Raw genomic sequence first — 23,200 nt, forward strand, 5'->3', positions numbered from 1 at the left:
CTCTTTCTTTTTTATTTTTTTTTTTTAATTTCCAGGCAATTTATGTATCTTTATTTAACTGTTTCTCTTTGGGAAGATTTCATTTTCTATTTGTCATTTTATTGACATTTCCAGGAAATTCTAATATGCTCTTTCAAACTCTATGAGCTGAGAACAGCAGTGTCGCAGGCAGTCCAAGGTGCAGATGTTGCAGTGTGCTTAGTTTAGTATACTACTAGGCTGAGGAAGTGGCATCACTGCTGTGAACTGGGAGGTCTGCAAGTAAGGAAGGAGGTCTTTTGTGGGAATAATGTGCTACTGACTAAGGCGTAGTTTCCTTTGTAAAGCTTAAATGCTGTTTGCTGCGGTGAAGGTGATCAGGTGATGTAAATAAATGACATTAAATGTTGTTACATGTTGAAGATAATTTAAAAGCACTTTATATAGGATGAACAGTGCATGCATATGTAAATCTGAGAGACACAATGGTGTTGCACTTGTCTCCATGATCTGGTACACGTGAACTAAGCTTAGTTTTTCAGAGGAATTGAAGATAACTGAATTCTAGTGCAATTCTAGTCCGTGGCTGTAAGACTGGAGAATGTAATTTAAAGACCTGGGGAAACATAACCAGCATGTCCCAGATATTTACTAGACTAGGTAGTGCTTAGAACTTAGTGGTTCTTCATCTTTAAATATAGTAGAAGTGACCCTACAAATCCATGTGACCTGCAGAGGTGATTTATTAAGATGCTGTAATAATATGATTTGGTTAATATCTGTGTTTCAAGAGTTCATCTTGGCACACTGTCCCAGTTAACGCTCTGAGAAAGATCTGCATACTGAGTCTTCAGGTAGTCCTCAGTTCATTCATATAGCTTTATTTTTTTTTGAAGGATTGTGTGGCTTCAGTCACCTGAAGGGCTCACTTTCCTGGATACCAGAAGTGCACAAGAGAACTGGAATAGGGAAAAGAAAAGATGAAATTGCAGGAGATTAAGAAGCTAAGACTAACTGACGGGAGGTAGCAACAAAAGAGAGGGAAATGCAGAATGTAAGGGAAAGAAAAGCAAAAGATGAGAGTTGTAATGAAGGGGAGGATAAAGGAGTGAGCAAAGGGGAGCGGTCGGAAGAGGTGCAGGAGGACAGAAGGCATGAAGCCAGCAGGGAGGAGTAGAGGAGTTGAATAACTCGATCTTTATTCAAGCTTGGGAGGGGCAGAAGAGAGTGAGGTTTAGTAGGAGATACACAGGATGGGGTTTGTCTTGGTTTTTGTCCAAGGCGGTTTTCCCCTGCTTTCATACAGGTGTAAAGTTTTACCTACCCACACTCAGAGGGATTAATGAAAGCTTTTGGAATCAGTAAGAGAAACTACCTTTTCTAGAAGAAGTTTTCCTCCACAAAGGAAAGCCAGAAAAAGTTTTTTTCAGTGCCTGTAACTTTGGTAGCTGTGGGAAAATATCCATGGAAATAGTAAGGCAAGAATTGCTTTTGTGTTTAACTAAATAATTGTATGCTCATAATTAGACCTCATGGGGACAACAAATTGAATTTAAAAACTACATAATTGAGTCACATCCCCCTCCTCCCCCCCATTATTTCCTTTTAGTCTTTTCTTTCCATGAACACTCACTGCTGTGGTAATTATGTACTGGAGATGCTATAAGCATTAAATGTGACAAAGCAGATTTCAAGCAAGGCAAACATTTTCAGGATTTGCTCAAGGGATTTTGAGAAATACAGCTGTAATGTCCTATGTCAGTGTTACACGGCAGGGTGATTCCTGCTTCAGAACCTTGAAATAAAGAAAGGTTGTCCATCTGAGGTTTTCTTTCACTTTACTTCCATTGCTGCCTTGACCTTATCTAACCAAGCTTACAGGAACCTTTGTACTCAATACCCAGTGGAAATTCTGCATGTCAAAATACATCTTAATCCCACGTTACCATGCAGTTAACACAGTGATCTTTGTTTCGGATTACCTACTGGTGACCTACCCTTGATATGGATCAGTGCTGATGTCAGGAACTGAACAAGAACAGAAGATTTTGCACCTGGCAATGAGGGAGGCACCCCATCGAGCAGCTTCTGAGCTACTTCATGAGAAACCTGTGACACATTTTAAAATCCCATGCACAAAGTCTGAGTCATAAGTATGACAACACACTTACAGAATAAGCATTTGTCCAAATGTGCCATAGCTCAGTTTTATAAATAATTCTGTGTTGATGGAAATGCCCAAAATCTGCATAAACTGAGAGCATTTGCTTCATCTGTTAGGGGTTGTTGGCTGTACCTGTTGTTTGGGGTATGGGGTGGGGGGAGATGTTTGTTTTTCGTTTGTGTGCTAATTTCAGTTGACTGAGACTTATCCTGGTTATGAAACAAAATGAGGGTCGTAGCCATTCTCTGATGTGAGAGGCAGGTGAGCTACATTAAATTAAAACCAGATCTTTTATATAAAACATGTACAGTTTTCACAATTTTATTTATTTGTAAAAAAAAATAAAATTAAAATACATTTTTAATAGTTACTCAGACTTTTTTCTTTTTCTCTCCACCTTGAACTTTTTCAGTGCGGTTTATTTTGTGAGACACAAAGAAACCAGACAAAGATTTGCCATGAAGAAAATCAATAAGCAGAATCTCATCCTCCGAAACCAGATCCAACAGGCCTTTGTAGAGCGTGATATCCTGACATTTGCAGAAAACCCGTTTGTGGTCAGCATGTACTGCTCCTTTGAAACAAGACGTCATTTATGCATGGTCATGGAATATGTAGAAGGTAAAATGTTTGTTCTGCTTCGCAGAGGAAGAACGGGGTTTTCTTACATCAAGAAAGAAAAATGTGTGCGGTACTTGCATTAGAAAGGCCCCCTGTGTATCTGCTGCACTCTGGCAATACAGATTTAGGATATAAATCCGATAACAAGGTGGCTTTTTTCCCAGTCATTATCTCCTGGTGAGAGCTTGTAAAACACTTGTGCTCCAGCTATAATGGGGAAAAAAATGCTCTTTGAATAAATTTCTCATGGACTGTAATCATAGATGTCTTAGCATTCAAAGTTCAAATTTTCATTAGGTATTTGTAATAGTTATTTTTACAGAGGAAGAGGAAGCTATTTGAAAAGGTGCTGATGGTGAAGGAGAATAGTGGACAGAGGCAGTGCAAGATAAAATACTCAGGCTATGGTTGTGTGTGGGTCCCCTCCTCTCCATTCCTGCTCACCACCCAACTTAAAGTAGTAGTGTAGACTTCATTGGTTTCCAGCTGAACCTTTGTATAGCCCGCTCCCAGCTTCAGACTGTGTTCCCAGTTCAGTAATCGGTGCGGTAACATGTTCAATTGAATCATCCAACTGGAAAATAAACATTGACTAAGGTTTGTGTGTCTTCCTGCAGCGTGTAGGATTATGCTGTTACAAGTCAGAAATTATAGTATCTTCTAGAATATTTGTCTTGTTTCCACAGGTGGAGACTGTGCAACGTTGTTAAAAAATATGGGTCCTTTACCTGTAGACATGGCAAGGATGTACTTTGCGGAGACTGTTCTTGCCTTGGAATACCTTCATAATTATGGAATTGTACACAGGGATTTGAAACCAGACAAGTATGTATATTTGGTATCACCAAAAGAGGACTTTGAAATAATTAGATAATATATGAAGGGTGTAAACTTGCTTTGAATGTTTTTTTAAATGTTTTGATTTTATTGTGACTGTTACATAGATTCACTATTTCTGCACCGTATTTGAATTTTCATTGCCTGCAGTTACAAAAAAATGTGTTTTTAACAGAAGAGCTTGTTAAAAATGTCTGGTTTTAAAATGGAAGAGGCTATTTGTGTGCCTAAAAAAAGAATACTTCTGGCTGAAATGGATGGAAATGCGTTTTGGTCATTAAGGGAAAGATCTTCCAAATTATGCTTAAAACAGTGTTTAATACAAAACGTCATCATCTTGCAGATACTGGCATATATGAAGACGTGGTTGACCAGATTGGGGAATCTTTCCTGTGGCATGTTTTGTTTTGTGGGGTTTTTTTTTCAATTTTCAGGAGTATAATATTGCTCCTGTACGGGTAAATAACATGAGAGTAGGTAGTTGCAGTTGCGTTCATAGCATGGTATCTTAGGCCAGTGTAGTATTAGTTACTGACTTACTTAATAGCTGCTTTTTTTTTTTTTTTTTTAAATGAATGACCCAGCTTGTTAAAGACAGAAAAAGCTCTCCTCACTTCAACGTCAAATTCTATTCTGTTCTAGGTCTTTCAGATGATGACTGTTTCTTTTTCTTCAAAGGGTCTAGCATTCAGGTCTCAACACCTGTATAGTTCTGTAATTGTAATTGTACATAAAAAGTTTGTTTGTATCTGATAATAATAGTAACAAATATAGGACAGTTACATTTTTAACCTGTTGGGTTTGTGCCTCGTTAAATTACTTAAGGTGTCTTAATATCTTAATCTTAATATCTTAATATTTTTGCTGTGCTAATGTAATGTTTTCACACAAGTATAATGATAATGATAGGTACATGACGTTGAATTATGTCATGGTAACTTTGTATTATTGAATTTTCAGCTTACTGGTAACATCCATGGGCCATATAAAGCTTACAGACTTCGGCCTGTCAAAGGTGGGGCTAATGAGCCTGACTACCAATCTGTATGAGGGTCACATTGAGAAGGATGCCAGAGAATTCCTTGACAAACAAGTAAGACAGGTTTTTTCGTTTCTGCATTGAGTGTTCAAATGAAGTGATGTTTTGCCAGCACAATGTATTATAATACTGATCATCGTAACTGATGTTATTTCTGTGTTGCTGTTCCAATTGTGTATGTCAGTTTATTGATGCTTGCAGGTTATTTGAGGCTCTTTTCGTCCTATGTTAGGATCGTTAGCAAGATGAACAGTCTAATTGTGTGGAAGTGACTCTGTGAGAGAGACAAATGGAAAACTATTTTTACAAGGAATTCAAAAGTCTCAGTAGAGTACTTGTGGAGCTCATGATGCATTGTACAACCAAGGGTGCTAAAATCCTTGCTATGGCCCATTTCCCTTTAAGCATGCCTCATTACCGTTGCTCACAATCTGTTCGTTGTAGAAGTTGCTTAAGATAAAACCATCACAACTTTAATGTAAAGATAAGGATATATTTAAGTTAAAGTATTTGCCACTGATGGACTCCAGTGTACAAAACAAACTATCTTGTGCCTGACAGATATGCAAATGTTGATTATGGTGCCTGTGAATGTAGCTAGATCATTTTAAAAACATTAGCTGTTGTCCAGTCAGCAGGGTAAAACCTACTGAATTCTGTTTTTCCATGTTTCTGTATTATTTTACATTTCAAGAATTATAAGTTGTGTGACATAGCTCAGTTAAACTTGCTTTACCGTCATGCTTATCTTCTGTCTTTTAGGTCTGTGGTACACCTGAATACATAGCACCTGAAGTGATTCTGAGACAGGGTTATGGAAAACCAGTGGACTGGTGGGCTATGGGAATTATCCTTTATGAATTTCTTGTTGGATGTGTGCCCTTCTTTGGAGATACACCAGAAGAGCTGTTTGGACAAGTAATCAGTGGTGAGAATCAAACAACAGCAAGAAGCCTAGATTTCTTAGCTTGCTGTACACATTCCAGTTTCTGTTAATAGTAAACCTATTTACAACTTTATTGATAGACTAGGTTTTCAAGCTAGTTCTGCTCAGAAAAATACCATTGTCGTGATATTATAATATACAAATTGCTGTCAAAGGAGTAAGAATAAATTTGGATTAAAAACTGAACTTACTGTATGTCGTTGCGAAGTACAGAAATACAGTAATGTAGAGTACAGGGGTCAAACAGCACTGTTTGAAAAAGAAAAGCAGTGTTAGTAGAAAAGTAGGGCCACTGTGGCACCGTGATTACAGTCTTTAGTAAAGAAATTGTACCAGAGAAGAAACAGTTAAAATAAATTTGCATAAATGGGAAAATGCCTCATGGCACAACGAATAAATTAACAAAGATGTACTAAAACCCTAAAACAAATGTCTCCCAAATAATAAATAAAGAGAAGGAAACAAATTCAATTCACAGATTGTTAATGATTTCATTGGTGATTGTTGTAGTGTAATGTTATTTTTGTAGCAGCTGTTCTTCTTCCGTTTAAAATTCAATAACCTTTTAGATCTTAACCTGCAAGCTGACCCTAAGTATTGTTATGTGGCTTGTGGCAAAACTGAATGATAATTAAACAGAATTGTTTACTATCCTACCTGCTGTTTCCATAAATTTCCCAGATGCATAGATGTAGAGGGCCACTATTGATGCCAAAAGTTTAGCAGAATGGCACCTCTGTTGCAGGGCATTTCCCAGTCTGTTTTGTGGTCTGCTTAAAAGATCCAGTAGCTGAGACAAGAAAAAACAACCAGACAAAACCAAACATATAAAAACCCCAAGGGAAACAAAACTAACGGCACCTCTGCTTCCTCCGAGAAGGCAAAAAATCCCCTTTTGTACTTAGGGAGGCACTCTGTCATCATCTTGCTTTCCTCTGTCTCTGAAGTTGAAAGCCAGACTTGTTTGCAAACTGTAATGAAGTGGATTTGTGAGTTGCCTGTAGTATATGACCTCTTTATCTAACATCCTAGCAGCTCATAGATTAATAACCATGTTGTTTTCTGACGTGATACGTTAAGGCTTGGGTAGCACGGAGAATCAACTGTTTAATTAACACAAGCAGCAAATGCTGGCTTTGTTCTGGATGCCTCATGGCTGCAATGCATATTCATGCTTTGTTTTCCAAATCAGGTTTAAACCTCACTGGACGCTGTAGGCACGCAAACATGGAAATAACTCATGTTTTTATGGCATTTCCAGACACATGCACGTGTGTTTTTATCTTTACGCTCTCTGACTGGGAGAAGGGGAGGGAGTTGTCTAAAATTAATGACCAAAGTAGCACTTGAGACTTTATTTTGCTTGTAGCATTAATTTTACATGTTGTAAAACAAATTGTCATGTGTTACAATCTAGCTGAAACTTAAGTAAATAACTATGTGTTAGAATGCATCCATTTATCTTCCATAAATCATCTGTAGAAGTTTATGCTTGTAAACCTGATCTATTCCCACCCACCCTCTAAGACTGTGGTCAGCTTAGTTTCTTATTTTGATGTTGACTTGTCAAATTCTTGTTTTTAATTCTGACTATCCTTTCTTACTGAAATCATTCTGACTGTGAGCATGTGCAGAAGAACTCTTTTGTTGGAAAAGTTCTCTGTGCTAAAATACATGATCTCCTTGTATTTAACTGTAAAAGTTGTATTAAATAGCCCAAATTGTAGCCTAGGCTTTTATTGTGTTTTCTGTGGGTAAAATCTACATTCTTCTAGAAAATCTGTTTTAAAATCTTGCCCCCTCTTTTTGCCTTGCTGCTTCTCCATCGTAGGCAGCCTTTCCTGCCTAAAGTTATAAGAATACAATGGTGGGAGACCTCAGGATAAACTTAGATGCTTAAAATTATTTGGGTTAAAAATAATGCTCCAGAAGCAGGTTGCGTTCCATGCCTGTTAATTTCAGTACCGTTCCTTAAACTCTGAAAGATTAAACTTGCATTTAGCTTCTAATGATCATTTCCCCAGTGATAAACATTTTGAAGGAAAAGTTTAGATCATACAATGACAGCAAAATCCTTAAGTCTTCTGTATTTCCTGAACTTTTAGTTTTCTGGTTTTCTAATGGCCAAATCCTTGTACCTCCTAAGAAACTCCCCCGAGTTTTGTCTAAACCTGCAATATATTAGATTTGTGGAGGCAGGTTATGCTAAAAACCAGACAAAACTTGCTGTGTAGGCTGTTACAAAGTTCACATTCATTTGAAACTGGCACAATTTTCCATTGTTTAATTTAAATGAAAGTTTGGCAGAATTTTATTCAGCCTCACCTGAATACTGCAGGGTTTAATATCTTGGTTGTATGATCTAGGTCCAACTTGCTGTGACATGCAAAAGCCTGAGTAGTATAAAAGTCAGTAGAGTGAGGTGACTTTCTGCTTTAGTATGAAACACTTGGAAGAAAGCTCCATTGGCATGTATCTCTTCAGAGCAGATTCTGATACCTTGGCCCTTAGTTGTGAGAGTAATGACTTCAGTGAGTCTACTAGCAGGAGAGGAGATTTACAGATGTGAGCAGTGGCACTGTGTCAAGTCAGCTCTTTCCATCTTAACAGCAGTTTTGGTGGAACAAAATTAAAATTTTAAACTGTTATTGGAGGGGATGAAGGAACAGCATGCAAGTTGTGCTAATATTTTGCGGTAGTTTTCTGTCAGCCAAGCATTCCTGCATTCTGTTGTTAAACACTGTTTTGGGTTGAAGGGTACTTCTGAGGAAAATGCAACTAACAGTATGTTTGTGGATCCTGTATAGAGACTATAAAAATTGGAAATAATTGGTATGCAGCAGAGAGCAACTTGAAAAAAGCTGCCTCAACTCCAGCTTTACTGATAGCTCCACACGAGAGCTGTCACGGGGTTCTGCTGAATGTTGAGAACAGACTTCAGTAATAACAAATGAGTTTTTGTTTTGCCTAGATGAAATCAACTGGCCTGAAAAGGATGAAGCACCACCTCCGGATGCCCAGGATCTGATTACCCTGCTGCTAAGACAGAATCCTTTGGAAAGACTGGGAACAGGTTAGGAGGCACTATTTTTAATTGTTAGTGTGCTAGAAATAGCCTCTTTATTCAGCTTTGGGAGCTTTTGTTCACCTATTTGTTCTGCCCAGGAAACATCTGTCAAGGCATCTAGCATGACAACATGCCATTATTGCAGAGACTCAGACAGATAATATGAAATGATGATGACTGTCCTATGTTTGGAGTTTACGTGTGGTCATTTGCATTTACTCTTCTCTTAATTTGATAAACAAACCAGAAATTTCTCAAAGATCCAGTTGGGCATTGGGTGGGGTTCCTTCATGAATACAGCATTAAATAACTGAACACAGACGCAGAAGGGGAATCAGTTAACAACTTATGCTGCCTTTTTCAGAAGTATCTTAACATGGCAAATTGGTTCCTGTAGGCTTTAGAGTGGGTGATGAGTACTTGAACTAATTATTCAGAAATGAGTGTCTGAGGTTATGTTGTGAAAGGTCTTCTCAATCAGCAGACACTACTGCCTTGCATGAAAAAGAATAAAACCAAAAGTGTGAACGTTAAGAGAGTAAATGGATATTGGTGAGAACACGAGCTGCCATTTTTTTTCTGCTGTGGTCATTCAGTGCTGTGCTCATTCCATTGAGAGAGAAGAACCAGGCAGCAGAGAAAGTGAATTGGCCAGAACAAAACTGGCTTAGCTACTGTAATGGTCAGTGCCACCATGTGGAGCATCTGTGCAGCTCACTTACAGGCTGATTTCTTTTGACTGTTCATGGTCTAAAGAGCTGGCAGTCTGAAGGAAGTCAGGCAGCCATTTCTTTAAAGAACAGAGAGGTGTTTAGAAACTGCAACAAAGTGTGAGAAGCAACTCACAGAAATGGAGAATGCAAGGTGACAGGTCCCATAGGGGCGCTGGAAAATAGCATGGTTAATCCCAGTTGCCACCATGCATTTTGAATGACAGCCCTATCTATTAAATACCTGTTAGCAAGATGCATAACACTCCACGAAATTCGTAATTCTGTATTTGCTCAGGAGACCTGAGTGGCACAGTCAAGTTGAACGAAGAGAGAGAGAAGCTATACTTACTTTGAAGAAGTAAGATGACAGGAAAAAAAGACCTCTTTGGGTTTGAAGTGTCCAATCTCAATCAAGAATTGCATAATTCTGACATAATATCTCATTACTGTGCTCAGAGAAATGTCCACTCTTTGGCTAGTGACTTACAAAGAGATGTGATTTTGATGTCCTTTGGGAAGATTTGGCTTTTATTCATTTTTCCTTGGTGCAATCAGAGAAGCAAAGAATTCTGCCTGTGAAATCTTCACACTCTGACTTAGAGACAAGTCCTGAAGACTTGACAGTTTTTGCGTGTCTCTCTCCTGACTTAGCCTTGACATGGGGAAGTTCACGTGCTGTATGAGTAGGGTGGATTGACCTTGGCTTGCCACTAGGTACCACCAACCTGCTCTTTCATTATCCTCCTCAACTGCACAGGTGAAAAAAAATATAACAAAAAGCTTGTGGGTCAGGATGAGGATAGGAGATCTCTCAATAGTTGCCAGCACAGCCAAAACAGACTTGACTCAGGGAAATTAATTTAACTTATTGCCATTTAACTATAGAGTAGAATAATGAGAAATAAGAACAAATAAAGGCATATTCCCCTCACCCCTTCTTTTCTTCCTGGGCTCAACGTCATTCCCAGTTTCTCTTAACTGCTTCCTCTGAGTGGTACTGGGAAACGGGGAGTGGGGATTGCAGTAAGTTCATTATATGTTGCCTGTCGTGTTCCTTCCTCCTCATGATCTTACCCTATTCCAGCATGGGTCCTCCCACAAGAGACGGTGCACCCACAAGAGACAGTCCTCCATGAACTGCTTCAGCCTGGGTCCTTTCCTTGGTGTGCAGTCCTTCAGGAACAGATTGCTCCCACATTGGTCCCCACAGGGTCACACATCCTGCCAGCAAATCTGCTCCAGTGTGGGCTCTTCAGGGGGTCACAGCCTCCTGCTCCAGTCTGGGGTCCTCCACAGGCTGTGGGTGGGTATGTGCTCCACTGTTAACCTCTGCAGGCTGCAGGAGGACAGCCTGCCTCACCATGGTCTTTACCACAAGCTGCAGGGGAATCTCTGCTCTGGCACCTGGACCACTTCCTACCCCTCCTTATTCCCTGAACTTGGCATCTGCAGAGTTGTTTCTCCCAAATATTCTCACTCCTCTCTCTCAGCTGCTATTGTGCAGCTGTTTTTGTATTCTTTTGTAAACATGTTATCACAGAGATTCTACCATTATTACCAATGGATTCAGACTTCGCCAGCGGCAGGTCCATTTTGGAGCTGGCTGGCATTGGCTCAATCAGATATAGGGGAAGCTTCTGGCATCTTCTCACAGAAGCCGCCTTTGTAGACGCTCTGCTACCAAAACCTCACCACACAGCCCAGTCAAGTTGGCAGTAGCTCATGCTGCTGTAGGTTTCCTGTTACAGTTTTTAGAATCAGATTTGTGGTTATTAATAACATCCTCACTCACTTGCCCAGGACAAAAACTCCAGTATTTTCTTGTGTTCTTATAGCTGTTTCTTAACTTGAAACTATAGTATAATTGTTTCACACATGTTATAACAAGTAGGCAGTGATTGATAAGAAGGAAAATGATAAAATATTTACTATAGAATTGTGTATTACTGCAATAAAACACCAAAGGAGCTCCTGATCAGCAATGATATTTTCATTGAGCAACAGTTAGAGAGTCATTCTTCATCTCTTTCTAACTCGTACTAACTTGTACTTCCTCATCTAGTGTACACGTTTATATTTCTGACTAGTCCTACTACTGCATCTGATGATTCTGACTGATGTGTGGCTGACAGATAGTAATTGGTATATCCAGAAAAACGAAAATCTTGAAAAGAGGAAGATGATAAAGCACTGCCACCCTGTTAAAGAAATGTCAACAACAAAGCAGGGACAGGGAGGTGCTCTGACAAGTTCAGGAGATTCTAGTGTAAATGGGTGGTAGATGTTCCTACCTACAGTGATGGCTATGCTTTTCTATGATAATTGCGTTTTTTGGCCAGAGGCTTAGTTGGATTATTGTCAGAAGATTTGGTACAGTTTGCTCAGTGTTTTTCTCTGGCTCCCCCAGGTGGTGCATTTGAAGTAAAGCAGCATCAGTTCTTCAAGGGCCTTGACTGGAATAGTCTGCTGAGGCAGAAAGCGGAATTTATTCCACAGTTGGAGTCTGAAGATGACACAAGTTATTTTGACAGTAGGTGTTCGGTGGAATTAAAAAAATATGATTAACGCCTGGTTTAAATAATCACTGCCTTTGACTTTTGCTTACTGCTTTGAAAATCTCCTTTATGAGTACCAGTAGCCACTTGCAATTTCACTGGTGGTTTGACATTTCAGCAGAAATAATCTTAAAACTAAAATTATGCTTTTAGATAATATTAAAGCTTGGAACCTATTCTTCCTGCTAAGTTCGGATTCTTTATTTCCCTTGTTTGTAGCTCGGTCTGAGAAATACCACCACATGGAAACTGAGGAAGAAGATGATACCAATGATGAAGATTTTAATTTGGAAATAAGACAGTTTTCCTCATGTTCACATAGATTTTCAAAAGTAAGTAAAAATTGCTGTTAAACACTTCTGCTGTGAAGCTGTTAGAGCGTTGGCACAGGTTGCCTTGAGAGCTAGTTGTGAGCTAAGCAAACAACAGACATCGAATGATCAGAGTTTATTTTTTCTAAATCCTTTAGCCAAGTAATTTTTTCTTAACTTTAGAGTCAATTCAGATGATTTTTTCTGCTTTCCGCACCTGACTGGTAGATAGTAAGTCAGTATCTTAGTGCTAGGGCTTTTTTACCTTGGCTGGCTATATGGTTATGAATTAATCCAAGATGCTCATTAATCCTGTGAGCTAGAGACCCCAAAGCTATGGATTTCCTTTGTACCCTCTTGGCTCATATAGTGGAATGGGGAGAAATTCATAATCATGAATTCATAATTAGAAGAGACATTGTTCGTGACCCTGTACATGAGGAGCCAGGAAAGCAAAATAGGAAAGCATTTTAAGAACACAAACTCTTGGAAATATAAAAAGGCTCAAGAAGTTTGAAGTTTGCACTCTGAAATACTATATAAGCATTTAGAACACTGAAATGTGTTTTGCCTATCTTTTTATAACAAATATGTTGATGATAAGTTGAGGTTTTTTTCTCTGTAATAGGTTTTCACTAGCGTAGATCGAGTCACTCAAATACAAGGTGAAGAGAAGGAAGATGGAGGAGACAAAACAAAAAGTGTAACATTGCCTTCTGTGGAATCTTTAAGCTGGAGTTCAGAATATTCTGAAGTGTAAGTAGATGCAGGTACTGTAAGTGGTCAATGTCCTGCTTCACAGGTAGCAGGCCACCTCATCTCGATACCTGCGTGAGATTTTCCTTATTTTCAATGCAGACAACAAGTATCTACCTCCATCTCTTCTGACACTGAGAACAGCAGGCAGCGACACAGTTCTGGTTTGCTTCCAAAGTTGGCCATATCAGCTGAAGGAGAACACAGTGATTCCACGAGCATAGTGGGACCCCAGGAGGAACACGAAAAGCCTGCTTTTGTGAACGAGGACTCAGTGCAAGATGAACCTGAAGTAACCACCCCAGCAAGTACGATCAGCAGTTCCACACTATCAGGTAATTCACAGTGAGTCTCTTGACTGATGATGTTAGAAACAGTTGTAGACCTTCTTTGTTTACCAGTAACATTCATGGATTTAGAAGTCCTGTATTTCAAAACTGCTTAAAAAAAATAAAATATCCCAAGAGGGCTCAAGCTAATAAAATTTCATGAAAATATGTATGGAAAAATTTCAGCATTTTAGGAAATGCCAGCATTTGGTGTCACCTCACTGACTCTGGAGGGCTGCCAGACAAGTGAATAAAACGGTGACTTGACCACAGAGCCTTTGCATGATCCTTCTGTGGAGAAAAGGATTCCCAAGTCCCTGGGGCACTTAAGGAACTATTTTTATATCTTCCCTTGCTGAAGTTGGTAATCTTTTGATTGGTCATCTTGGAGACATTTCAGCTGATCTCTATTGCTGTTTTCTAGCATTCTCTTTTGCAACATTTTATGTTTTCAATTAAGACATTTCAATGATGTACACCTTTTAGAATTGGCAGTATTGTCTTTAACTTGTGGAAATCACTTTTGTCATTAGGAATCTAGGAGACAGTATTGTAAACTTCTCCTCCTTTCTTAAATAGTTTATTTCCTTTATACATTCCTCTCCCAGTTCAAGTGTTTGCATGCGTTTCAATAGGATCCAGGGCCTTAGTATTTTGCTGGGTTGGTATGTTTGGAGGAGAGTTTTGCATAACTGTGGGAACACCTGATACTTAGCACAGATCTAGGTCTATTATTGGTCTCATGATTGTCCCTGTATAGATTCCAGTTAACTTTTCTAGGTATTCACTTTTCTTCAGCTTCTTTCTCTTTTGTACCTCCCTGAGTTTTCTCAATATACCCCTTTCTGTTCTTATACCCATAATTTCCCTTATAGCCCACATTTTTCTCCCCCTTCCTTCATTCCCTTTCTGGGACAATAAATTTCCTCAGGCTCATCCAGCTGTACAGCAGTTTCTATCTCCTCCCCTGGTCTAAAACCTTGACTGTGCTGTATCTGTAGACTTGTTTGCTGCCCCTGGCCCCATATTATAATGTTTGGATTACCACAGCAGTCAGAGTGATAACTCAAAGCTTCTGATCCTTTTCTGTCACTTATCAGTTACGCTTAAGAATAATTTCGTTTTTCCACGGTCCATTAGCAACAGGATATTCAGTGACCTTAAAGGAATACTAGGGATTACCGCTGTGTCTTTAAACAGGTGACCTGCCCTTTGTGCATGGTTTCGTAAGGTCATACAACTTCCCTGTGACATTCTGAATTTTTTTAAGAAATCCTGTGCAGATTGTTCACACAATACAGGGCCTTTATGTGGGTTTTTTTGATTTTTTTTTTATTTTCTGAAACACAGTTGTCTTCCTATTCCATTCTGTATTGTGGAAGTTCATTACCTAGGATAGACCAACATCAGTGTAGTTGTAATACTGAGTTTAGTGTTGCTGGATGTCTTTCTCATGAATAAAAGCAAAAGTTAATTATTAAAATTATGCTTAGTGTTTTTGATGATTTTGGAGAAGTTGTTAAACTGATAGCAACTCAGATAGGGTTGGAGCCTTTCATTTACTTTAGGAGGAGTTCACATGAAAAATAAATGTATGATTAGGTTCTCTAAGGTGACTGCTCTGTCTTGAGATACCCTTGCTTCAGCTTTTATCTTTTATCTTACATTAGTCAGTGACTACAAAAAACCTGTTGCTTTAATTACTTATGTTAACATTTTTCTATTCTGTAAATCTGGAAGAATTCCTTAAATTTCCATAAAGTTGTTGTATGAACTTGTTAACAGAAAGAAAAATTCCTATCTCAAAATTGCACTGTTACCCCTCTCTTACCCCCAGTTTTCCCTTAATGTGTTTATCCCTTCTTCTTCGTACAGTTGGCAGTTTTTCAGAGCATTTAGATCAGATAAATGGAAGAAGCGAGAGTGTGGACAGTGCAGATAACTCCTCAAAACCACCTAGTGAAGTTGCATCTCACATGGCTCGTCAGCGATTAGAAAGCACAGAGAAAAAGAAGATCTCTGGAAAGGTCACTAAATCCCTTTCCGCAAGTGCTTTGTCCCTCATGATCCCAGGAGGTAGAGATAAATCTTTTTGTTTGAAATGTTATAGTTTATGCATATATGATGGTTTATGACATAAATGCAACATTTTGGAGAGCCCAGAATGGATTGTGTCATATTTCTTGTTGTTGTTCATGTGTGTTACTAGGTAGTGCAGTCTCTTCAGTGACTTGCTGTGGTCACATTACAGCTGAGGAACCTTCTTTGACAGGCAGAAATGTAGTTTGGGATTTTGTTCCAAAAGTGAGTTTATGTATCAGTTTTGTACACCAGCCGTACGCTGCTTTTAGACCTTAGCTGTAATATTTATCTATTGGCCTGATAAAATAACCCTGTACTTGCCCCATAAAGCCACCTTATAGGTGGCTTTGGCAGTAACTTTAGCAGGTTGCTTTCCATCCTCGGGCTAGTGGAGAGTTGTACAGTGTTGAAGAGTTGGTTCTGGCTCTGCTCTTAGACTTCACCTGTCTTTGGGCTGTAAAACACATGGACCCTCTGTGGCCTTTAAGGATGAGGTGAGCAAATGATGTTGGTGAGCAAACGTGCTATCATGCACATGCCTTGGAAACCTTGGAAAGGTGAAAGGCCTATTTCTACTTCATATTTTCTACCATTTGTTTAAGGAAAAGCATAGGCTTTCTATGCAGGACCTGTAATTCTGATAGCTATCGTAAGTTTTTTTCAATGAGATAAGTCAAGAGTAAAATACTGAGACTTTGTTAAAGAGGAATAATTTTGCCTCTGCTTTAGTGAGGACAACTAGGTGTTAATGTTAACTTAGCATTTGTGTGATAATGTACCAGTGTGAATGATCGTTCTCACAAAATGGATGAGAGATGATAAACACTTTATTTTTACAATGAGAAAGATGGTGACCGTGTGCTCAGCCTGTTTAGAGCACTGTTGACACTGAAAACGGCAAGCAGCTTGTAAACACTCTGTGCTTGTTCCTTGTGTAGACTTTCTTCCAAATAATATTTCTCTCCCAAATGTCCTAAGTACTTTTTGGTACACTCTTGTAGCTGTCAATACCATAATTATTCTTTCTGCTTGTAGAGGGCCTGTCGTGTGTGCTAATTCTTGAGATTTGCTATCATAGGAGCATAATATACCCATAGGTAATTACACAGCCAAGGAATACTTGAGTTATTTGTCAGTTGGTATTTGAGTAATTCGTTCACTCCTATCAACTTAGGAGTCACTGACCTCACAGTAGATACAAACTGATTTACTGTGCTCATCAAGCCTCGTTCTGTAAAATCCAAACTTAGCTTTGCCGTCGCCTAGAAATGTTGTCATTATATTGATATCAACCAAAAACTTACATGTTAGCTGTACCTAATACTGTCTGAAAAACCTACCTTATTCATGCTTATCCGTAAATAATCTACAGCAACAGATGGCCAGTGCTCCCAACTTCAGTCACGTAGCTAAGAGTCACAGGATGTGTCATCCTGCAGGCAGCAGAAAGCAGAGGGCAGGGGATCTGTGCATGTTACAGAACCAGAGGGTGACAGTGACAGCTCCCTCGAGGCTTGGCTGTTCTGTGGGATTTCAGCACTAACCCAGTGACAGGGATCTCTGGAAGCTTCTGGTGACTTGCATCCTGGAAGTAGCACCTCTGCTGTCAAAGCACATCTGCCCTTCTGTTACATGGCTTGACATGGACACCAAGAATGGGTTGCATTCCTTTGCAGAACTGTCACCTTGTTACAGTGACTGAAGTGTTTTATGCTTCTGCAATTGTGTTTACATTTGCACAACCATGAGCACATAGTGCTCTCAAAACAGTGAAATAAAATGAAACTGTAATTGATGTTGTTGCAAGAAATTCTTGTGGTCTTCTGTGATGTAGCAGGATGTATAAATGCAGGCTTGGTACCAGCATTGAGTTAATCTCCTGTGTACCGACTGGACAGTGTGGTTTAATTACAGTAGTATTTATCTGTATCTATATATAACTGAAACCAAAAAAACAACTAGCACTTGTTTAGTGCTGCTGGATAGTTTTGAAGGGGTTTCTGGATGTACTCACAATAATATCGACCAAACTCTGATTTTCTTTTCATGAATGCTTGTTGGGAAGAGGCTGAGAACTGCTCTTTCAAAGTTAAAGTGTGTTTCCTATTGTGTTTCCTATCTAAAAGGAAAAAACAGTCTACTTCTAACAAGTTAACCCTTGCATTAAATAAAAACGTGTTTTATGCTACAGGGAAGGAAGTTCAGTTCTAAGATCTGGTTGTTGTTTAAATTGCTCATTCACCAAGATATACACAGATTGAGGAGGAGAGAATGTTTATGCAAAGACAATGATATATTTTTGCGTAAGGTTGTCATAAAACTAAGCAGATTCCCTGTTCTCTGTCTGTATTTCTGGGTGCTCAGAATGTACTCTAATAGGCAATTTTTTTTTCTTCCAGATGTGTTTGGTGTTTCTCCTTTGGGAAGTCCTATGTCTCCTCATTCCATATCATCTGATCCTTCATCCTCCCGAGATTCATCTCCTAGCCGTGATTCATCGGTTGCTGCTGCAAGTCCTCATCAACCAATAGTAATTCACAGTTCAGGAAAAAAGTATGGCTTCACCATCCGAGCGATCAGGGTTTATGTGGGTGACAGCGATATCTACACTGTGCACCATATTGTTTGGGTAAGATAATACTGTTTTCGCTCATATAGAGAAACAGAAAACTGTAATTATGTACTTGTTTGTGGGTTTTGTACTTATGGTGTCTGCTAAAGTTGACAGTTGGTATGTCATGAAAGTCAGCAGTGTCGTACAAGACATAAGCAGGCTGATTTCAACTGCTGACTTCCTTTTGTGCAGAAATGTGCAAATCATTTGGAATTATAAATACCTTTGAGGATTTTGTGGCACAGACTGTCTGGAATAAATCATGTATTTTTCATCCTCTGTTCACTGCTGGTTTGAGTGAAGTGGGAGACAGGCTAAGGGAAAAGACAACAGGTCCTGCATTTCTTTGGTTATCAACCCCCTTAATTGTAAAATAAATACTCATTTATGTAAAAATATGTATTTACTTTGTAAATGAGTTTGATAACAAATTATATCATATAAGTGTAAATAAATTCATTACGTGTAAATAAATATTTGCGCACATGTAAACTAAAATATTTCAGCTGCCTTAAAATAATCTTGAAAGATTGATTACAAATATATTGAAGCCTTTGAAGTCTTGTACAGCGCTTTGTTTTAGATATGTACTGTAGGTTTTCAAATAGCAGTGCTTCTGGTGTGGGAGTGTAGTACTTATTTTTCATTTGTGTCATTTACCTCTTGTACCTATTAATCCATCAAGAATGTTGGAGAATAGGGTACATTTGACGATGGAATGAATAAAAATTGGATTTCTTGCCATTGATATAGCATCACATCAGTGAAAGGCAGGGAAAAAAATGGTACGTTGCAGTAAAAGTGAAGTTGTAGCTTTTCAAAATACTACAGGCTTGTTCTTTTTTTTTTTATTTTAGCTCTGTAAGCACTGTAGACTTCTCTAGGGACTGCATGGCCACAAATCTTTTAAAAGTTCATTTTAAAATATAATAAATTATTTAAGCTGCCATCCAGATAATTTGCAATTCAGTCTCTTTTCGTTGTTCATCACCTTTATGCTGCACTTTCCTTCTAATGGACAGCCTGGTGAATTTGAACAAATCACAACAATGTTTAACTATATGGTGGAGTCAATTATTGTCATGATTAGGATAGTACATGTGACTACTGCCTAAACTACATCAGTGTTTCTTAGCGTCAGTTGCTAAAAGTCTTCATTCAGTTCTCTAATTTTGCCATGGGGAATGAATGACCCTTTCTTTATCATGCATGAAAACTGCTCTGCTGTACAGAGCTTACTTAACGCCTGTGGTTACAAGCACTGTTTCAGTGTGCTTTGAAACAGCTCCAGGCCCTGTGTAAATATAACATTTGAGTAAGTAGTTGATGGTGAACTGCTGGTCTGACTTTTTGTCTCTTCTTGCTTTATATAACTTAATATCTGTAAGTTTCCTTCATTGCCAACAGGTTTTGTAGGAAATTACTTCAGTAAACAAAACCTGCTCTTGAAAGTATAAAGGTTAAACAGGAGTAGATTTTCTATACGTTCTTTATGTCTCTGATTTCCAGAATGTGGAAGAAGGAGGTGCGGCTTACCAGGCAGGTTTAAAAGCTGGAGACCTGATTACTCATATCAACGGAGAGCCAGTGCATGGTCTTGTTCATACGGAAGTCATTGAGTTGTTGTTAAAGGTAACTCTTGGACAACTGGAATACAAAAACACTTGCTGCCTTCACTAAGGATTGAGGGGTTATGTTTGTTTCCTTCAAAGATTAGTTATCAGATTTTGTGTTTATTCAAGTACAAACTTTAAGCTACTATTGCACAAATCTGGAGAAAGGTCAATGGCTTAGTGTATCCTCTGATTTTCCTTTCTCTGCAATAAACTGGCACTACTGCTGACATGGCTGAACTCTATTCAAGGAACTAACACAGAGAGATGTCTCTGTATCTCAAAATTTGATATTTTCAATGACTTTTCTTGAATTCCCCCATCATCATCAGGTAATTTGGGCTTTGATAATGATGCTACTTCTTATTTGCTCCTTTTAAAGTGAAATCAATGAGGGAATATAGAAACAAAGAATACGAAGTACTTGTCTGTTGTACAGGAACTTGCCTTACATTATCTTAAGGCCCAGAGATTCTCTCTTATATAGTCAGGCATATCCTACAGGGCTTCTTTGTTTAATGAAGCCCTTCTCCTTCAGTTGAACTTATATGAATAATCTATCACTTTTTTTTTTCTGTGATCTGTCACATTTGTGAAGTTTTCCAAGGTCTTCCTTATAGTTTATATTATAAAATTATAGTTTTTCCTTAAAAACAAACAAAAAAACCCAATTTTCTTTTAATGAACAATAGTGTTCTAGCTTTTCCGTGTTGCTTATCATACTGCAGTTTTTATGTAATCTTTTCAACACAGACTTATATGGATCAGAATTATTTTAGACGGACATGTATTCATTTCCTATATTATTAGCAATCTATGATGCTATCTGTAGAGCTTTACCTGTCAAAGGGAGTAGTCAATTATAAAATAAGATTGGAAAGCAATTAAGTAATGGGGAAACACAAAGAGCTGAGAAAAGATGCAAAATGCACTTTTCCGTAAGCCTCCGTTTTCCCTCTCTGAAACTAGGAGGAACTTACAAGTTTTCCAGTTTTTCAAGAAATGTATAAGAGAAGATCCTGTAATTCTAGATAGCTAAGTGTGCAGCTGTTTTCTCTGTCAGATACAGAAAAAGAGAAGCATTACAACCCTGCACACTAGTTACAAGAGTAAACTCAGAATGAGATTGTTGTTCATCCAGATGTGCAGTGTCATGTATTAGTTTTGGCTGTTAGAATTCCTTTGAAAAGCAGTTCACTATTGCAGTATACAATGCTGGGCAGGAGGTACAGAATTTTTAAACATAATGTAGATATTTTCAATTAGTTTTATTTATTGAGTCATCTGTTCATGTAAACAGTCCCAAAAGCTTACGTTAATTATATTCATTATCTGTTTTGAACAAGATTAAAGACTTGTTTTAGGCTGAAAATTAATATTAAGTTTTGCCGTTTATTATGTCATTGTAGCAGTTAGTATCCTGAGATGTCAGTGGCCAGCAAATGGACCACTAAGCAGTGACAACTGTTCTTTGTGGGAAAATAGGATGTTTCTGTAGAAGCTTTCATCTTGAAAATTGTTCTTTTCTCAATCCTCGGTCTCCCTTCTGTCTAGAGACAATTACTGGAATTTCTTCATGCCCTGAAACTGGAATGGAGGAAGCTTAGGAAATTTTGGCGGAATTTGAGAATTTACCAATCATCATTTATTTGACTTAAATTAACCTGGTGTTGTCTGCACAGGGCTCCCTGCACTTCCAGCGCTTACTCTGGTGCTGCAGTTCTGTCTTGACATATTCGTGTTTCTGATCTAGCTTCAATTTAAGGTGAACTCACCCTGTATTACTCATAGCTAAACCTTTCTCCTCCATTTTGACAGAGTGGTAACAAAGTCTCAGTAACAACCACCCCATTTGAAAACACTTCTATCAAGACAGGACCTGCGAAGCGAAACAGCTACAGGAGCCGAATGGTCAGGCGCAGTAAGAAAACTAAGAAGAAAGAGAGCTTAGAGAGGTGTGTAAACCTTTTGTTTCGTGGTTCCTTGTGTGTGTGTAGGCATAACAATCTAATACATGAAGTTAATGCAATTGTCGTTCATCTTCTATATCTTTTTACCTTCTTCTGTGACATCCTGTGGTTGTTACACATCCTTCCAATCCTGCTTTGCCTAAACTGGATCTGTTAAAATAATCCCTAAAAATTGTGTATGGTACACAGGGATTTGGAGAAGAAAGTGAATAACTCAGGTTGAATCTTAATATGGTTTTGTACTTGTTCAGTTAAACTTTCTGCTCCTAAGTTTATGGGCACTTCTAGTTTGATGATAAGTTTATGCGTATTTTGTAAATACATCACTAATACTTTATGGATATTCTTTGAGGGCTTTTAAATTAGGAAAATGAAGATTTGTACTTATAAGGATCTAACCTTTCTTCTGAAATACAGTGACTAAATTTTAGTACAAAAAGATTTAATTACAATATCTATCCCACCACTCTGCAGTGTAGTTTGCTCTCATGAAAACACAGATTTAGGATTTGCTTTTCTGAGGATAATGAGGGAAGGAAGCATTGTCAGCTTGCAAGAGTTTTGCTGGTGGTAGTAATATCTTTTGTGCATCTTAACTTTTCTTATTCTAGAAGAAGATCTCTCTTCAAGAAGCTGGCCAAGCAACCCTCTCCTCTTCTTCACACCAGCAGAAGCTTCTCCTGCCTGAACCGATCCCTTTCATCAGGGGAGAGCTTGCCTGGGTCTCCAACCCACAGCTTATCTCCTAGATCACCTACACCAAGCTACCGCTCTACTGATTTTCCATCTGGTGAGTGTGATGGAGTGGAGGGCAGGGGAAGGATTTCTAGAGTATTCTTCTTCTTGTGAGTCCCCCAGATCTGTTACACTCTGCTAAGAATAGTCAACTCTGACAAGCATAATTATTGAACTGCTGAATTCTCTTGGAAAAAGGAAAAAAATTCATGGTGCAAAATCAAACATGTTTTCATGATACAGGAGCACCTGAAAGGGAACTACTGTCTGCTAGGTTTGTCCCAGAGTTTAAATCCAAGTCCAGTAGCTGTACATTGAGGAATAAATGATCCAAGCTGGAAGCAGAAGGTGGAGTCTTGCCTAGAAGAGGCTGATTGGTGGAAGAATGATCCTGAGGAAAAAGTTGCTACATAATGGGATTAGCATGGGCACTCACAAATGCAGATTTATTGCTGAAAAGATTGGCTGGGTACTGAAATATGCATCTTTTTGTCTCCTTTTCCTGTTTTACTTCTGTCATGGTTTTAGTATGGACTAAAATTGACTGCTGTTGTACAGTCTCTCAGTGAAGCTAAATTATTTGGAAAGCCTTGATCATTGCTTTGAAATGGAAGTGAGCATTGCTATTCTATTGAAATAGAAAGAAGCAATGCCTTAAAGGGATGAAGCAGCAGAGGGAGAAGGGGACAAAAAGCAACGCATTTGGAGTGGTGTAGGGGTTGACAGCCCAGTTGCTCAGAACCTTCCAAATTTTGGAACATTGTGGCAGCAAATGGGTCATAGGTCCATAGGTCTTATGGACCAGTGAAGAGTTCTGTGTCTCACCAAGCATTTAGGCAAGATGAAAAAAATCTAAAATAATCTTACAT

The 23,200-nt window shown here is 38.6% G+C and overlaps 1 protein-coding gene across 10 annotated transcripts in view; it reads left to right on the top strand.

Annotated features, from left to right (window-relative positions):
- The window catches only part of MAST4 (microtubule associated serine/threonine kinase family member 4), a 261,302-nt gene that overhangs the window by 231,720 nt on the left and 6,382 nt on the right, over positions 1 to 23,200 (top strand). For 7 of the 10 annotated variants that reach the window (XM_054054161.1, XM_054054162.1, XM_054054169.1 and 4 more), the window contains 14 exons: positions 2,556 to 2,764; positions 3,451 to 3,589; positions 4,562 to 4,694; positions 5,403 to 5,568; positions 8,558 to 8,659; positions 11,774 to 11,896; positions 12,141 to 12,253; positions 12,861 to 12,988; positions 13,091 to 13,323; positions 15,193 to 15,393; positions 17,799 to 18,028; positions 19,523 to 19,645; positions 21,445 to 21,581; positions 22,208 to 22,386. In XM_054054161.1, the coding sequence (XP_053910136.1) occupies positions 2,556 to 2,764; positions 3,451 to 3,589; positions 4,562 to 4,694; positions 5,403 to 5,568; positions 8,558 to 8,659; positions 11,774 to 11,896; positions 12,141 to 12,253; positions 12,861 to 12,988; positions 13,091 to 13,323; positions 15,193 to 15,393; positions 17,799 to 18,028; positions 19,523 to 19,645; positions 21,445 to 21,581; positions 22,208 to 22,386 (2,216 nt within the window). The remainder of the gene's footprint in view (positions 1 to 2,555; positions 2,765 to 3,450; positions 3,590 to 4,561; positions 4,695 to 5,402; positions 5,569 to 8,557; positions 8,660 to 11,773; positions 11,897 to 12,140; positions 12,254 to 12,860; positions 12,989 to 13,090; positions 13,324 to 15,192; positions 15,394 to 17,798; positions 18,029 to 19,522; positions 19,646 to 21,444; positions 21,582 to 22,207; positions 22,387 to 23,200) is intronic. The other 3 variants (XM_054054163.1, XM_054054164.1, XM_054054172.1) reach the window with 1 other exon arrangement.

Source organism: Cuculus canorus, chromosome Z, assembly GCF_017976375.1.
Source record: "Cuculus canorus isolate bCucCan1 chromosome Z, bCucCan1.pri, whole genome shotgun sequence".
NCBI lineage: Eukaryota > Metazoa > Chordata > Aves > Cuculiformes > Cuculidae > Cuculus > Cuculus canorus.